At 36.4% G+C, this 14,500-nt stretch overlaps 2 protein-coding genes across 10 annotated transcripts; one reads left to right on the top strand and one right to left on the bottom strand.

Moving 5' to 3' along the window:
• Positions 1 to 1,900: 1,900 nt before the first annotated feature.
• LOC140983360 (F-box protein PP2-A13-like) lies at positions 1,901 to 7,239 on the top strand. Of its 7 annotated transcripts, none has more exons than XM_073450385.1 (4): positions 1,901 to 2,504; positions 3,456 to 3,574; positions 4,194 to 4,616; positions 7,003 to 7,239. In XM_073450385.1, exons 1-4 carry the CDS (start codon positions 2,175 to 2,177, stop codon positions 7,082 to 7,084), a joined length of 954 nt encoding a protein of 317 aa, XP_073306486.1. In that variant the 5' UTR covers positions 1,901 to 2,174; the 3' UTR covers positions 7,085 to 7,239. The 7 variants fall into 7 exon arrangements, with proteins under 7 accessions (XP_073306486.1, XP_073306487.1, XP_073306490.1 ...); XM_073450386.1 differs by having other exon boundaries at positions 1,902 to 2,504; positions 4,194 to 4,630; positions 7,003 to 7,188; XM_073450389.1 differs by lacking the exon at positions 7,003 to 7,239 and adding an exon at positions 4,842 to 5,207 and having other exon boundaries at positions 1,902 to 2,504.
• Positions 7,240 to 7,711: 472 nt separating this feature from the next.
• On the bottom strand, positions 7,712 to 14,500 carry LOC140983359 (probable transcriptional regulator SLK2). Of its 3 annotated transcripts, XM_073450384.1 has the most exons (11): positions 13,991 to 14,500; positions 13,549 to 13,601; positions 12,493 to 13,432; positions 12,178 to 12,309; positions 11,966 to 12,014; positions 11,170 to 11,384; positions 11,013 to 11,081; positions 10,726 to 10,826; positions 10,397 to 10,490; positions 10,241 to 10,310; positions 7,712 to 8,822 (listed from the first exon to the last, which is right to left on the bottom strand). In XM_073450384.1, exons 3-11 carry the CDS (start codon positions 13,378 to 13,380, stop codon positions 7,963 to 7,965), a joined length of 2,478 nt encoding a protein of 825 aa, XP_073306485.1. In that variant the 5' UTR covers positions 13,381 to 13,432; positions 13,549 to 13,601; positions 13,991 to 14,500; the 3' UTR covers positions 7,712 to 7,962. The 3 variants fall into 3 exon arrangements, with proteins under 3 accessions (XP_073306485.1, XP_073306483.1, XP_073306484.1); XM_073450382.1 differs by lacking the exon at positions 13,549 to 13,601; XM_073450383.1 differs by lacking the exon at positions 13,991 to 14,500 and having other exon boundaries at positions 13,518 to 13,596.

Below are 14,500 nucleotides of genomic sequence, written 5' to 3' on the forward strand. Positions count from 1 at the left end.
TATTATTATTATTATTATTATTATTATTATTATTATTTTTATTATTATTATTATCAACATCATTATTAAATTATCATCATAACACCAAAATAAATATTGCACACGATCATTACATTTATGAGTAAAAAATTATATTTGACATAACAAAATAATTAGGAAAAATTACAATTTTTCATCATTTTATTCTTAGTATGCTCTCCTAATTTTTTTTAATGAATTTTAATTTTTTTTTTCAATCTAACGTTGATATGCTGTTGGGTTAAGCGTGCATGAGTTAGAGTAGTACTGGAATGAGTGACCTCTTGGAAAGTTCTCATGCGTTAAGCTGCTGAAGTTGTGCCGCTTGATCTGGTTGGTTAAGTGAGCTGTAAAAGAGTGACATCAGATCTTAACGGATAATACTGTTTGTGATGGGGACATGACCGACGATAGAGAAATGGTAAGACTGATATTTAAGGGATATGAGGTAGCACCAACAGATAGACACGTACGTCCTCGAACTCATGGGCCTAACAGCCTGACCAATTAGCACCCAAGTAGGTGTCCTCTGCGCTGCCACAAGTATAAGGAAATAAAATTGTGCATTGGCTAATAGCTATAACTTTTGGCGTAGTGGTACCGAGGTCATGAGTTCAAGTCTTCCAAAAAGCATATTTCTATACTTCTTGGGGGAATGTTGGGTTCAGCGTGCATGAATGAGAGTAGTACTGGATGAGTGACCTCTTGGGAAGTTCTCATGTGTCAAGCTGCTGACGTTGTGTCGCTTGATCTGGTTGGCTAAGTGGGCCATAAAAGAATGATACCAGATCTTAACGGATAATACTGTCTCTGTTGAGGACAGGTCCGACGGTAAGGAAAGGGTAACACTGATATCTAAGGGATATGAGATAGCACAAGCAGATAGACACGCACCTCCCCGAACTCATGGGTCTAACAGCCCGACCCATTAGCATTCAACTAGGTGCACTCTGCACTGCCACAAGTATAAGAAAATAAATTTGTGACTTGACTAACATCTATAGCTTTTGGCCTAGTGGTAAGCGCTTGATCCTAACATATGGTGTCGATGTAGAACTGTCATGATGCGCAGTACCACATCATCATTCCCGATGAAAATAACTCTAAAATTGATAAAAACTGAAAAATATATTATTTACATATTAAAACTAAATTTGATAATACGATACATAAAAAAATAAGAAAGAAGCAAATATATAAAAATAAAATTGCGATTTTCTACCTATTTAACACTTTGGTTTGATACATACAAGTGTATGCTTTAAATTTCCTTTAATTAATTAAGTATATTGGGGATATTTTTTTACTAAAAAATAATAATAAAGTAGATATTTTGATATTCTATCATTTAACAAATAATAGTTCTCTTATAAGATAATTTTTATTCGTGAGATGAGTCAACACCGTATTTATTTACAATAATAAGTAATATTTTTGACATAAAAATTAATATTTTTTCGTTGGTGACTCAAATAAGAGATTCGTTTCATAAAATTGATCCGTTAAATCTTCTTACAAAAGTTTTTGTGTTTAACAAATGAATACTTAATAAAGTTCATTCTATAGGTTAACTTCATGTTTCCACATGCAAGGAAAATATTTATTATTCCTATTTCTTTCACAGTTTTTTTTCCTTATTCTTTAAAACAAAATTTTATAAGACGATCTCACAAATTAATTTTAAATGATAAAACTAATTTTTTTATATAAAGTTATATCACGCAAGTGGACACGTCCAATCACACTCCGCCTTAGTTTATTCCTTGTTTTCCCCGTTTTGTCCAGTTGCAAAACAATATATTTCATGAAATTAGGAGGTTAAATTCGTATTCTTGGATACATAAAATATATTAAATATTGTATACAAAAGAAAAAGGAGGTGATTGGTTGGTTGTGCCATAAACAAATGCATTCCTTCCTCTATCCACACCAAAAGATCTCCTTTCTACTAAAATCATCGATCCATTTTCTTGAATTCTTCAAAGTTTCTTCATAGTTTTCCAAAGTTATTATTGCATTTTGTTGAATATATATATATTTAAGGCTCTCCCTTACATTTTTTTTCATGTTCTTGTAATTTTCTCGAATCTTTCCAGGGTTTGGCTATTCTTGGATTTGCAAGGATTCTTTAAAATTTTCATATTTGGCTAGGTAAAATGGGGGCTGGTCTTTCAGGCCCGGAAACTGAGAGAACTTGTGATTCAGTTAATCTGCCGAATCGGCCCGCAGGTCTCGGGGACTTACCAGAGAACTGTATCGCTTCGATTCTTTCATGTTTGGAAGCTTCAGAAATCTGTAAATTTTCGTGTCTGAACAAAGCATTTCTCCAAGCTTCTTTGTCTGATACTGTGTGGGAACCTAAGTTACCTGAAAATCATCGGATTCTTGCGAAGAAGCTGATCCGTGAATACTCGGAGAATCTGACTTCTAAAAAGGAGATTTACACCAGCTTGAGTAATCCCTCTCGCTTTGATGGTGACACCAAAGTACGTAATTTTTTTTTTTTTGGTATTTATTTATGTTTCTTAATTGTTAAACACATAATTACTTCTACCGACAGTGGTGATGATTGTAAATTTTTAAAATATATTTTAAGGTTATTAAATTGAAAATCTGTGTGAACATGTTTCTCTTGGTCAATAAATTAAAATTATATTTTTTTCATGATCATTTTANTATCACGACGTTATTGCAGGTAACTTGTATCTTAGGTGAAAAATGATTAGAAATTAATATTATATGTCAACAGAGAATTTAACATATATAATATTATCTACAGCAGTGGATAATTTCAGATGAATAAAATATTGGTGTATTTTAATAAACGTTGAAAGAATCGAATTTATACAGAGTACGTTTAGTTAAAAATAAGTTCATGGGTTAAAAATATATATTTTTTAAAAAGTTCTTTTCTTGGTTACAAAAGCTATTTAAAAAAGTTTTTTTTATTTTTTTTAGAAACCGAAATTTATGATTTTTTGACTTTTACTTCTTAATTTTTTAAAAAATTTAAACTAAACACTTTTTAATTTTTTTTCCAAAAGACAAATCTGCTTCTGTCTTTTAATAAAAATATTCAAAAAAATTAGATTTTATTTTTTTAAAACTATAATTTCTGTAGTCAAATTCATTCTTAATCTAGAACATAATACAAATGAAAATAAAATTATTTTGATAAAATCAATAATTAGGTGCCAAAAAAAATCAATTAATCTCTCTCATTTTAACAGTAGTTGTCACTCCAAAATAATGGTTTTATATTTTCAAAAGAAAATATAAACATAGTGTACGAAAATAAAATCAAATTCAGAATTTTTCACATGGAAGTTATATATTAGTCACGGTTAATGCATTATTTTTTTATTTTCAATTTTTTTTTAGTATCGGGCAATAGAAAATGGGCTTAATTAATTATTAATTAATAATTAAATACTTAGGAAATTTGGTTGGACAAGAGGAGAAGAGGAATCTGTGTTGCTATTTCATGGAAGGGCTTGAGAATTACTGGCATAGATGATCGTAGGTATTGGAGTCATGTCTCCACAGATGATTCAAGGTCAGAATTTTTTTAACTGTTTGTATTCTTTTTCAGAATATATAGCAATATGATATTGTTTGGTACATGGTATGAAATAATCAAAGGACGTGGANAAGTCGAGTATAAGCAATAATTGATCATTTTATCGACCATGTACACAAAACAATACCTTAAATTTATCCCAAAAAAACCACGAAAAACATAGTATGGAATATATATGATTAGTTAATTAATTAATTGATAAGAATTTGATATGGAAAATAAATAAAAGTATATAAAAAAAATAGATAAATGTGCGTTGCATAATTTTTTAGGTCATGGTCCTATTCTGTTTCCATCATCTGCTAATTGGTCCCATGATTTCGAAATTTCAATGTCCCACTTTAATTATGGGCCAGTTTTGTCTTCAGAAACTAATCGTTTTAAAATAAAAAATCTATTTTATTTTCGTGAAATTCTTTTTTACATTTTCAATATAATCATAAATTTAATTTTATACATCATTATTATTGCAGCAAGGTACAAAATCTTATACAAATTTTCCATTCTCAAATGTACAAAAATTCATTATCTGATATTTTACAAAAACGTACACGGGAAAGAAAACTTTAATTAAGTTGTACAAATGGCATGGCAGGTTTCATACAATAGCTTATCTTCGACAAATATGGTGGCTAGAAGCAGAAGGTAGCTTGGACTTAGAATTCCCTATCGGCACGTACAGCCTGTTTTTCCGATTACGACTCGGTCGACCGTCGAATCGACTATTTGGTAGCCGAAGATCAATCTGCAACAAAGCAGAAAAGATTCATGGCTGGAATATAAAACCGGTCCAATTCCAAGTAGCATCATCAAACGTGCATCATGCAAAATCGCAGTGTTTCTTGGAAGAAGAAGGCAAATGGACATTCCATCATGTTGGAGATTTTGTGGTTGAGAATTCACACACTGTCACAAAGCTTAGGTTTTCGATGACGCAGATTGATTGCACGCATACAAAAGGTGGGCTTTGCTTGGATTGTGCGTTTATTTGTCCCAGTGTTGGATCCCATGCAGAAAGGTTAGATAATTTTGGTATGTGAAATAGGTTATTTCTTTTTTTTTTTAAAAAAGAAATGTATATTTCATGATGTTAGGTACGATTAATATCCTCAACTAGATTTGATGATATATATCTTTTTTTTTTTTTTTTTTCAATAGACGTAATCCCCCCAACCTTTTGTCTTCGGTTGGTTGAACAGATTAAAGCTGATCAAACTCAGCACTCAATTCTGATTGAATACAGGCCAAATTTCGAACCTTTTCGCATAGGATTCTAAGTACTGAATGAACTGCTGTTTAGTAGGGTAATCTTCGGGGATATTCACGAGTGGAAGCTCGCAGAATTGTTTAGGTAAATGGAGTTTGAGCCGATCGTAGGTTTTCAGCTGCCAATGCCATAAAGATGCTATACAGTTGGATCTCTCGAGCACTAGAGATGGCACGCCTTTTTCCTTCAAACAAGCGTCCGCTGCCAGGCCGGAAGGCCCGGCACCAACTAGACAGGGCCAGGAACCCATTTCAAGCTTTCAAGATCAATATCTTTACAAGGATCATTCGCTGATTTCCCCGCTACTTCTCTTAAGTAATCATCCATGAATCAAGATTAATCACGAATCGAGAATGTTCAAGAATAAGCGCATTGAATAAAAAGAAAAAAAACCAACAAACAAAGGAGAATATAGATAACTGGATATTTATCTATCCAGTATTTCTGAATCTTGGACTCTGCAGTTCAACCTCTTCAAAGATTCAGTAAATGAAGAAGAGTGAGATTAAATTAGGGGAAACAAGTGGTAAAAACAACGTGTATTTGATGCGGAAAATAGTTCATGGATTATAGGGATAAGTCCTATGTATATATATGTATATATATGTATATCTATATCACCCTTCGTATAAATCAAAATAATATTAACATTCGATACTACGGTTCTATTGTAGGCGATTATGAGTCTAAAGGGTCCAATCACGAAAGAGGAGGAAAGTATGAATGGAAGTAATCTTATCTTAATCTTATATATTGAGCAATGCCTTTCTATTATATTTTCAAGTGTTTTTCTTATGCTTTTACAGTAAATTCTTACATATTTACGAACACTTTACTGATGGTATANGATAATAAAATCTGTAGAGCGGGCCTTGGAAAGAATTAACATAAGCGGTAGGGATTTACAGATCTTCCATATTCCAGACCTAGAGCACATAGGGCTTTCAAATCAAACACATTATCTACAATGGAATTAAACATGTTAGTAACATAACTTTGTTTAAAAAGGTCTAAAAGATAAACTACATAACAAATATATTGATCTGTTTCTTCAGGAACGAGCTCGATGTGGTAGCACTCTGACCTGAAATTGCCTACATTAAACAATTATAGCATGCAATAATAAAATTTAATAAACCTTAATCAGAGTGTAGATCATAATATGCTGAAACTTATAAAACCAATAGAAATGTAAACCTCACAACTTTGGTATCTCCCCTACACCAGCGTCAAAACCTGAATAAGTAGTACAACCATATCAAAAGTCTCTAATCAAATCCAGGAATAAATAACAACAACAAAATCAAACCCTGAGGAATCCCCCCTTGAAGGCACCGATCTCTTCTAGCCATTGTCAGCTCTTCCTGACCCATCCAACTTGAGACATATCCCGTGGAAATAGGGTGTTCAAGATAAAGGCAAGGACGTGAATGATCTAATCGTCCAATATATAATGTATGAGTATACAATCCTATATATACATGCATGAATCATGAACTGATGATCAGTGATCTAACTGGAAACTTATGATCGGTCTGTGTCTAGGCGCCAATTGTATAGCACGTTATTCCGTCGAGTCAGTTGGTGGCTTCCACACTACTGTCAAGATCTTGGACATGCAATGTCCAGGGTTATCGTAGCATGCTGGTCCGTAGAGTCAGTGGGTGATTCACGATACCCGATCGTCCAAGAAAATATGGCTGAGCGACCCTTCTCAACAAGGCAAACTCAAATAATACAAGGCTCAACATGATATGCAGATGACTCATTAAATAGCATGACAAATAAAACATGCATCATATGACAAATAAAAATGCAACACATAAGAATATATACTTAGCTAGATATTTCGGTCAGTACTTACATATCTCTATATCATCCTAGATAACTAGGTGTCTACTCACTTGTACTAATCATGCTTTGCAACTTAACTACTATCCCCTATGCATGGGTCATACCTTCGTCCGTAATCAACGCATTGGGTTCGATAGCTTCCACTTGCTCCCTTAGCCTGACAGCTCCAATGGAAATGCTCAGTAACCGACTGGGATTGAGGGAAAAACCACTAACAGCTAGAACTTGAGAGTATAATTTGCAAAAGATGTGAAAATTCTGACTTCTTATGGCCTATTTATAGGTCGAGTTTGGAAACTCCGAACTCGGATTTAGAAGATTCGAACTATACGTGTCAAGTGCCTCTCGACACCTCACCGTTATGAAGCTTTGATCTCTATTTCGGAAGCTCCGAACTCTTACATGTCGATGTTCATTGGATGTGTTACTGTTTTATCGGCTGCGTGGGTTTGGTCCAAACCAACTAGTAGTTCCAAAATGTTCTTCGATCTTTCCAAACCGGCTGTTTTTTGTTTTTTTTAAGTATCTGGTTATCCCAAAATCGAAATGTGTTTACTCGGAATGTAATAAGAATAATCTGATAGGACTATTACCGAAGCAGTACTTGAGAAGATATAAATTGCCGGTGAGATCTTAAAAATGATGACTCAAATCAAACCCAAAGAATTAGAAGGGTACTTGACGACGGGTTCTGTGTTCGAGCTCGATTCGGGAGCTTGGGCCACTTGAATTTGAGTCAAAACTTTAACAGAACTGTTCATAAAGTATTCAGTAGCAGCTAAACACACTATGGCTCATTACATTCTGCGGACGGTTCCAATTTGTCATCAGATTAAAGGAGTTTGTCAAATATGAATAATAAAATAAAATAAAAATCATGCACCCCTTTCCTCTTTTGGCGATACCTCTCCAAAAAAAAAAACAAACAAAGAAGGTGTGCAAGAAATTGACATCACACAACTCGGAAACAGTTCAATCATTGGGCCAAGCAATGGTAACACCAAATTTAAAATAATTTTTAAAATTCATTTCAATAAATTACACTTGAAATGAAGCTGTTGATCTCACACTCTTTCAAGGAACAAACAGGAACATTGCACTATCAAACATCACAAGTTCCAAATGTTAGAAAATAAAATGAAAAAAAAAAATTTTTGTAAGGAAATTGTAACAGCCTGTACAAAGACCACTCAAAGTAAAACACCCTAATAATACAAGCTTACGACAAAACAAAGTAAGTCGGTCACGGTTTCCAGCTGAAGTTCACGTTGTCATCGAAATCATTATTAAAAAACCCATTTTCCATGTACTCATGGGCAATATCATTGACCAACTCATACGACAGATGAGGATTCTGTGGCAAATCTGATGGTTTTTGGCTGAATCCAAAAGTGCCAGTGGGTGCCGGAGACTCACCATTTGCAGTAGCTTTGAAACTGTTACTTCTGCTTGGTGGCTGCTGGCCAACAATATTCCCTGGCCCACTCACTGCTGCAGGTGAGTTGCTATTCCTGAACTCACGCCCGTCCCGATTTCCACCTGAATTATTATGAATAGAAAGGGACTGCAGTGGAACGGCTCCCCCACTATTCTTGTTGCTCATATCTTGCAGTAATTGCTGAATCATATGCTGTTGCAAGACATTCCCGCCTGATGAATGCTGGTGTACTTGCTGTTGCTGTGGTAAATGACAACTCGAAAAGCCACCGACTGGTGAAATCTGCAAGGCTCTGGGCAAAATACCGGAAGATGAGGGGATCATTGAAGATGGAGGTTGGCTGGCGGTACTAAAAGGAGAAGATGACTCCAGCTGAACAGAATTATGATTTGAGTTAGTTGAGTTCTGTCTCGTCAGTAAAGTCTGGTAGTTGCTCAATGCAGAAGTAGTCTGTGCTGAGCTGCTCAAAGCTTCTTGTCCAACTACTGTACGTTGGGTAGTATTGTTCATTTGGCTACCGAGAGTGGGATTAATTGCCATTAACTTATTGAGCATGTTGGGATCCGCTGTCGAACCTTGAATACTTCTCATCTGCTCCATTGCTTGTACCTTTTGCACCTGGACGTTGGCTGGTTTGACATGTCTTGGTATGTTTTTCAACCCCTCTGCATATTAATTTATGGTTTTGAGTTCCATCATGAATGTCACATGGGAGTCAAAGCAATTTATATTTAAATGCACTATATTTGAGAAAATCATGCAGACATAGATTACATTATATGAAGTTTAGACAACTCACGTCTATGCACTCAGTTGATGCATTCATTCTACAGGTAATGCCCACAGACCACACAATCATTCTGCACAATGGGTCACGTTCTAACTTTTTTTTGAACTGCCATTATTTTTGCACAAATATTTTGACCCAAAGCGCTAGGAAACTCCATTATTCAATCTCATACACTTTCACACTCCTTTGTGTACTATTATTTAATCTCATACACGTCTATGCACTCCTTTGATGTATTCATTCTACATCTAAGGTAATGCCCACAGACCACACAAGCATTCTGCACATTGGGTCAGGTCCGTAACTTTTTTCTGTACTGCCATTATTTTTGCACCAATATTTTGACCCAAAGTGCTAGGAAGCTCCATTATTCAATCTCATGCACTTTCACACTCCTTTGTGTACCCAGTTCTCTAAACGGCGGCCGCCTAGGCACAGTCCGAGACTATCCGACGGGCGAGGAGGGCGAGCAGGCGGTAGAGGTGGCCAAGACGGTCAATGATTTTAAAATCTTAGTCAATTGTCAAAGTCAAATAATTTTAAAAAGCAGTCAAAGTCAATCAATTTAAAAAACGCTAGATATAATAAAAACCCAGCTCAATCTCTTTTATATTTACTTTTGTTTTCAAGTGTCCTCCACCATCAGATACCATCTACTTCAAAGCGTCTCCAACTGTCGCCACCAACTACCATCTTAATTATCTTGTTAGTTTGCATTTATATATTTATTTGCTCTTTATTTAAATCATATTATATTGTATGAAGTTTTTTATGCATAAACGTTATTTAATTACATATATTACATAAAAAATGATCATTATTTGTAATAAATTGAATGATTATAAATAATTTCCTATAAAAAATGCTAAAAATAATTCAACCGCCTAGGCGATACTAGGTGGTAGTTGTGCCTAGGCGGCTGAGGCGGCAGGCGGTCATTGACCCGCAATGCTTCTCGCCATTTACAACATTGTGTGTACCACATCCACCCTTCTTATCTTGCGTCCAAATTACACAATTTCCTCCACATGGGAGGTAGAAAGGTGGGGCAGACATCATGGAATCTTTGGACGGGAGATCATAGTAAACATACAATTTTCACCCTTATCATATTAACCAATATGTAAAAAAATCATAACTTTCGGAAGAGTAGTATCAATTCTATTTTCTAGAGAGAATTGTGTAATTTGGATAGATGTTGGAGAATATGAATGTACTTGTTCCCAAGATATGGTGGTGTTGCCCAACGAAAGTAATCGGGTAACATTGCTAGATAAGGTTGTGTTTCATTACCAGTAGGCCCAACTTTTTGTTCACTGCAGAAATCCATCAGGTCTTTCATGCTGTTGACTACCTCAGCAATCTGTTAACGTGAAAAAATTGAGAAAGCTCAAAAACACCAACCGGTAAACATTGAAAGGCGCATATAAAGGTCGACAGTTGATATACCTGCAGGCACCGCACATATCTTTTGGAAAATCCCAAGTCATTCAGCGACTGCAACTCCAAGCTTCTAGCAAGCTGATGTCTAGCTGTGACAACCCTGCAACAGCAATAAATATCGAATTAATAGAAAGAAAAATAATTAGAAATTTGAGACGCTTTTAAAATGGATGCTTGATGGACTTCTACACATGTTTCTTCTTGTTTAGGTAAAAACAACCAAAAAAATGGCATAAAACATGAGAATGAAGCGAAATCCGTTATGTTATTATACGTGAAGAGAGGAAAACTCAAAATAAAATCCACACCACTAGGGTTATAGATTTTCAACTCACATGGCACTGTTTGCTTGAATGTCTGACTGAGAAACTCCACTTGATCCACTCTCAGATATAGTACTTTGACATTTCTGCGCAACCTGCAACAATTGATTCACCTGCAGTAAAAGTATGATTTTTATTAGTTCCCCGTTCAAAATGTAAGGACAAATTTTTACAAACTTCCTTAATATTGTAAATACAGTCCTCATGCGTTGATCCTCTCCCAATTTTTACTTCATATCTTAATCCTCACCTTTATACGCAACAAAAAAAGAAACATAACCAGTGAAGCACAATCTTACCTGTGGTGCAACCAATTTACGAGGAAGAAGTTCTTCATGACGCCGTGCACAAAATTCCCAAGATAATATCTGAAGAAGGTATGGAGATGCAAGTGTTACGAAATCTATGACTACCATCTGACAGTCGCTTCGAGTAAACTAGTTCTTTGCAGCTTACCTTTAAATCAGGAGTGAACATGATACGGAGCTGACCCTCACGAACCACGCGGAGTTGCTGGAACACACTTTCTTGAACCGCCTTTCCATACTCCAGCATCATCACGCCTGACGGGAATCTACACTCCCGAGGCAAGTCCAAAAATAGAAGCTCGTCAATAACACCACTGCCAAATTTGATTTCATTAAGTCTAGGGAACACTTCAAAAGTTGCCTCTGTTAAAATGCAAAAAGAAAAAATGTGTTACGGCACAAGAACTGACGTGAATATTGAGGTACAAGCTAGTGAGGAAAAATGAACAAAGCTACTCAAAACTCAAGTAAAGAACTGCTAGAAGCTTGTTTGACTCGCTTGGTAAAAGCCCATTTGTGCATAGTCAAAGAAAAATTCACCCGGGCATATCCTAATATCATGTGACTACATACTCTGTTTCCCCTTAAATAAAATCACTCAGAAATAGATTTTACCGCGGTATACTCCCCTCCTAACAAATTGTAATATGCTTTTTCGCAACATTAAAACCTATGACAACAGAAGAACTTAGCATAACCTCAGAGTACATGACAGATAACCTTCTTATGTATCAGAGCCCCTTGTTAAGATTTCCACCATATTAATACAAAAAACAAGAATATATGAATCTTCCCGTGGAATGAGCAAAATACTCACGTGATTTTTTTTCTTTCCTTCTTTTTTGTGGAAATGTCATGATTTCTCCACATTGTCCTAACTTGCTCTATAATAGAACGTCTCTCCATTACAACACTGATTTATGGATATCTGAGAAAAAGCTTACCAAATCCCTTTCCAGATTTTGAGCCACAAATGTCACACAACCATGCATCCTGGAAAAAAAAAAGGCAATAAGAAATGACAATGTTAGAAAATTGAACGAATAGGCACATAAAATCCATGTACTCAAAGATTTATTATTAGCTTCTTCATCAGTAGAAAGAGCCCAAGTATTATAGTGGTGCAGTAAAGTAACCAGCGACCCAAGAATATTACCATTGCTGCCTGGGGAAATACCCCAAGTGAATGATTTCCAACATTATCATATAAAGACAAGCACCATCTCTTCTTTGCACGCGGAGAGTAATATTCAGCCACAAATTTTCTCCAATATGCAATAGTATTGTCCTGACAAAACATGACATCATAACAAAGTGTGCTGAACAATGCTATACTAGATTGGAACTAAAGAAAGAAACTTTTCATCGTTTATACAAACCATATGTAGTTTTAATAATGTTAGGGGAAACAAATTTTTAAAAACGCAAGCAGACGCCTGTTACCAAATGTCCATTACTATAAAGTGCTTACAGCAGGCCTCTGTCTCTGATGGTACAGGTATTGCATAAGCCGGCGTGAGCATACACCACCATCATAGGGGTGCTTTATTCGAGATGTAGGTGGCATTCCTTGCTGTTGAAGCTGCTGTCTTAACTGCAACTGCTGTTGTTGCTGCAGTAATTGAGCCCGCTGCATTGGTGGCATATTCTGTAGAAGCTGTTGCTGTTGTTGCCTTAGTTTCTGCTGCTGGATCAAAGCTTGCAACTGAGGATTTGGATTCTGTAACTGCATGATATCCTGACCCTGCAATAGCTGTTGCAGCACCTGCTGTTGTATACTATCTTCCTGCTTCATGTCCAAGCGAGGTTTCTTCTGTTGTGGAGATATTGCAGCAGGATCCTGAGTGAACGAATTAGGCATCCTTGGATCACCAGATGTGAAAATTGAAGCTCCTTGATGCTGCTGAAATTTTTGGCATTGTTGAGAGCCCAGGTCTTGATTGGAGCTTTGCTGCGCCATAGAGGATGCATCCATAACAGATGACACTGAAATGCTAATGTTATTGGATGAAAAAGACATGGGTGATGCCGGCAAGCGCATATGAGATTCTGTATTGAAACTCGCACTTCTCTGCAGATGAGGAATTCCCGGAAGACCTGAGTTGGCATCAGTGACCAGAGAGCTGGCACCAACACTGGGTATGGAGCTTGCCACACCATTCAAAATCGTGCTGCTCATATCCCCAGAAACAGGACCCAAGTTTGCACTTGCTTGTACATGTAATGAATTAGACGAGTTCACAAATTTTGAACTCAGCTGAGAATTTACTGCAACCTGGGACTGGCCATCTCCTTGGAAAAATATTCCCGAGCTCGATGACGATTGTGCCAATCCTCTGGTCATCCGGGAAGGCATCATTGGAAGCACCACAGTTTAGTCACTGGGATCTAAACAGCTATCCACACCCAAACTACAGAAAAAATAATGTAAAACTAAATACTCGGCTCCATCCCATGAGATAAATGTCCTTGATCAGAATCAGCACAAAATATTACCACTTCTTGCAACATCAAAATTTCCACTCACCCACTTATGCATAACCTCAAACGCATACAACCTAGAACATTATCGTTCGGATACAGCAGACGATAACACAGGCAGAAAAAAATCAACACCAAACAAAAGCGAGCAATCCATGCAAAAATAGACAGAAATAAAACAAACCGACCCATACAAGAGTGTCAACAAATCTGATTAAACTTCTAGCAAGTGGATTTCGTTGTAAAGTTTTCCCAATTCAATAAAACACCCAACAACGCGAACAAAACCCTAATCCACCTCAACTCCACAAAAAATTATCGTGCGGTTGAAGAAGAGCATAAGTCTTCAACAATTACAAGCTAAATCAACGAGAAAGTAAAACAATTCAAGTTCACTAAAACACCAACGACAAAAAAGGAACAAGAATCTCAATCCAATCACACCAATCAAAAAAAGAAAAAAAAGAAAAGATCAGAATCCAACTTACTTTAACCAAGTGAATCAACTCGTACTGCTACACTTGATGAAATTACGCTGCTTATGAACTCAATGTGGAACCTCATTACCCGAATCCAGGATCGGAAACTCACAAATATCACCGGTATCACAAGAAGGAAAACAGTTGGGACTTCGCGCTAAAAATCATCACTCGGAGTACAACATCACAAACAGTTGAGTCTTAATTCCGGAAAAGATACAGAAACTGAAAACGAAGAATTCCCGCAGAATTTGCAGAAAGAAAAGAAGGTTCCTTGAATGGTTATGGTGTTTATGCACCAAGCTGCAACTGGGCAGGGGGTTACCGGCTGCAGGCAGTCTGTATTCGCAGAGTAACCGGATATAGACGCTACGCCAGGGACACGTGGTGGCCGATCACGGATGGTCGCAGTCGGTGCAAAATCTCACGGTGAAGACGCGAGGTCGACGGAACACGTGGCGCGCCGCGATTGGTTCTTGGCTTCACGGGTTGGTGTTATCTTACATATCCGTGCGCATT

The sequence above is a fragment of the Primulina huaijiensis genome, chromosome 8 (genome assembly GCF_012295235.1).
Source record: "Primulina huaijiensis isolate GDHJ02 chromosome 8, ASM1229523v2, whole genome shotgun sequence".
In the NCBI taxonomy this organism is placed as follows: Eukaryota; Viridiplantae; Streptophyta; class Magnoliopsida; order Lamiales; family Gesneriaceae; genus Primulina; species Primulina huaijiensis.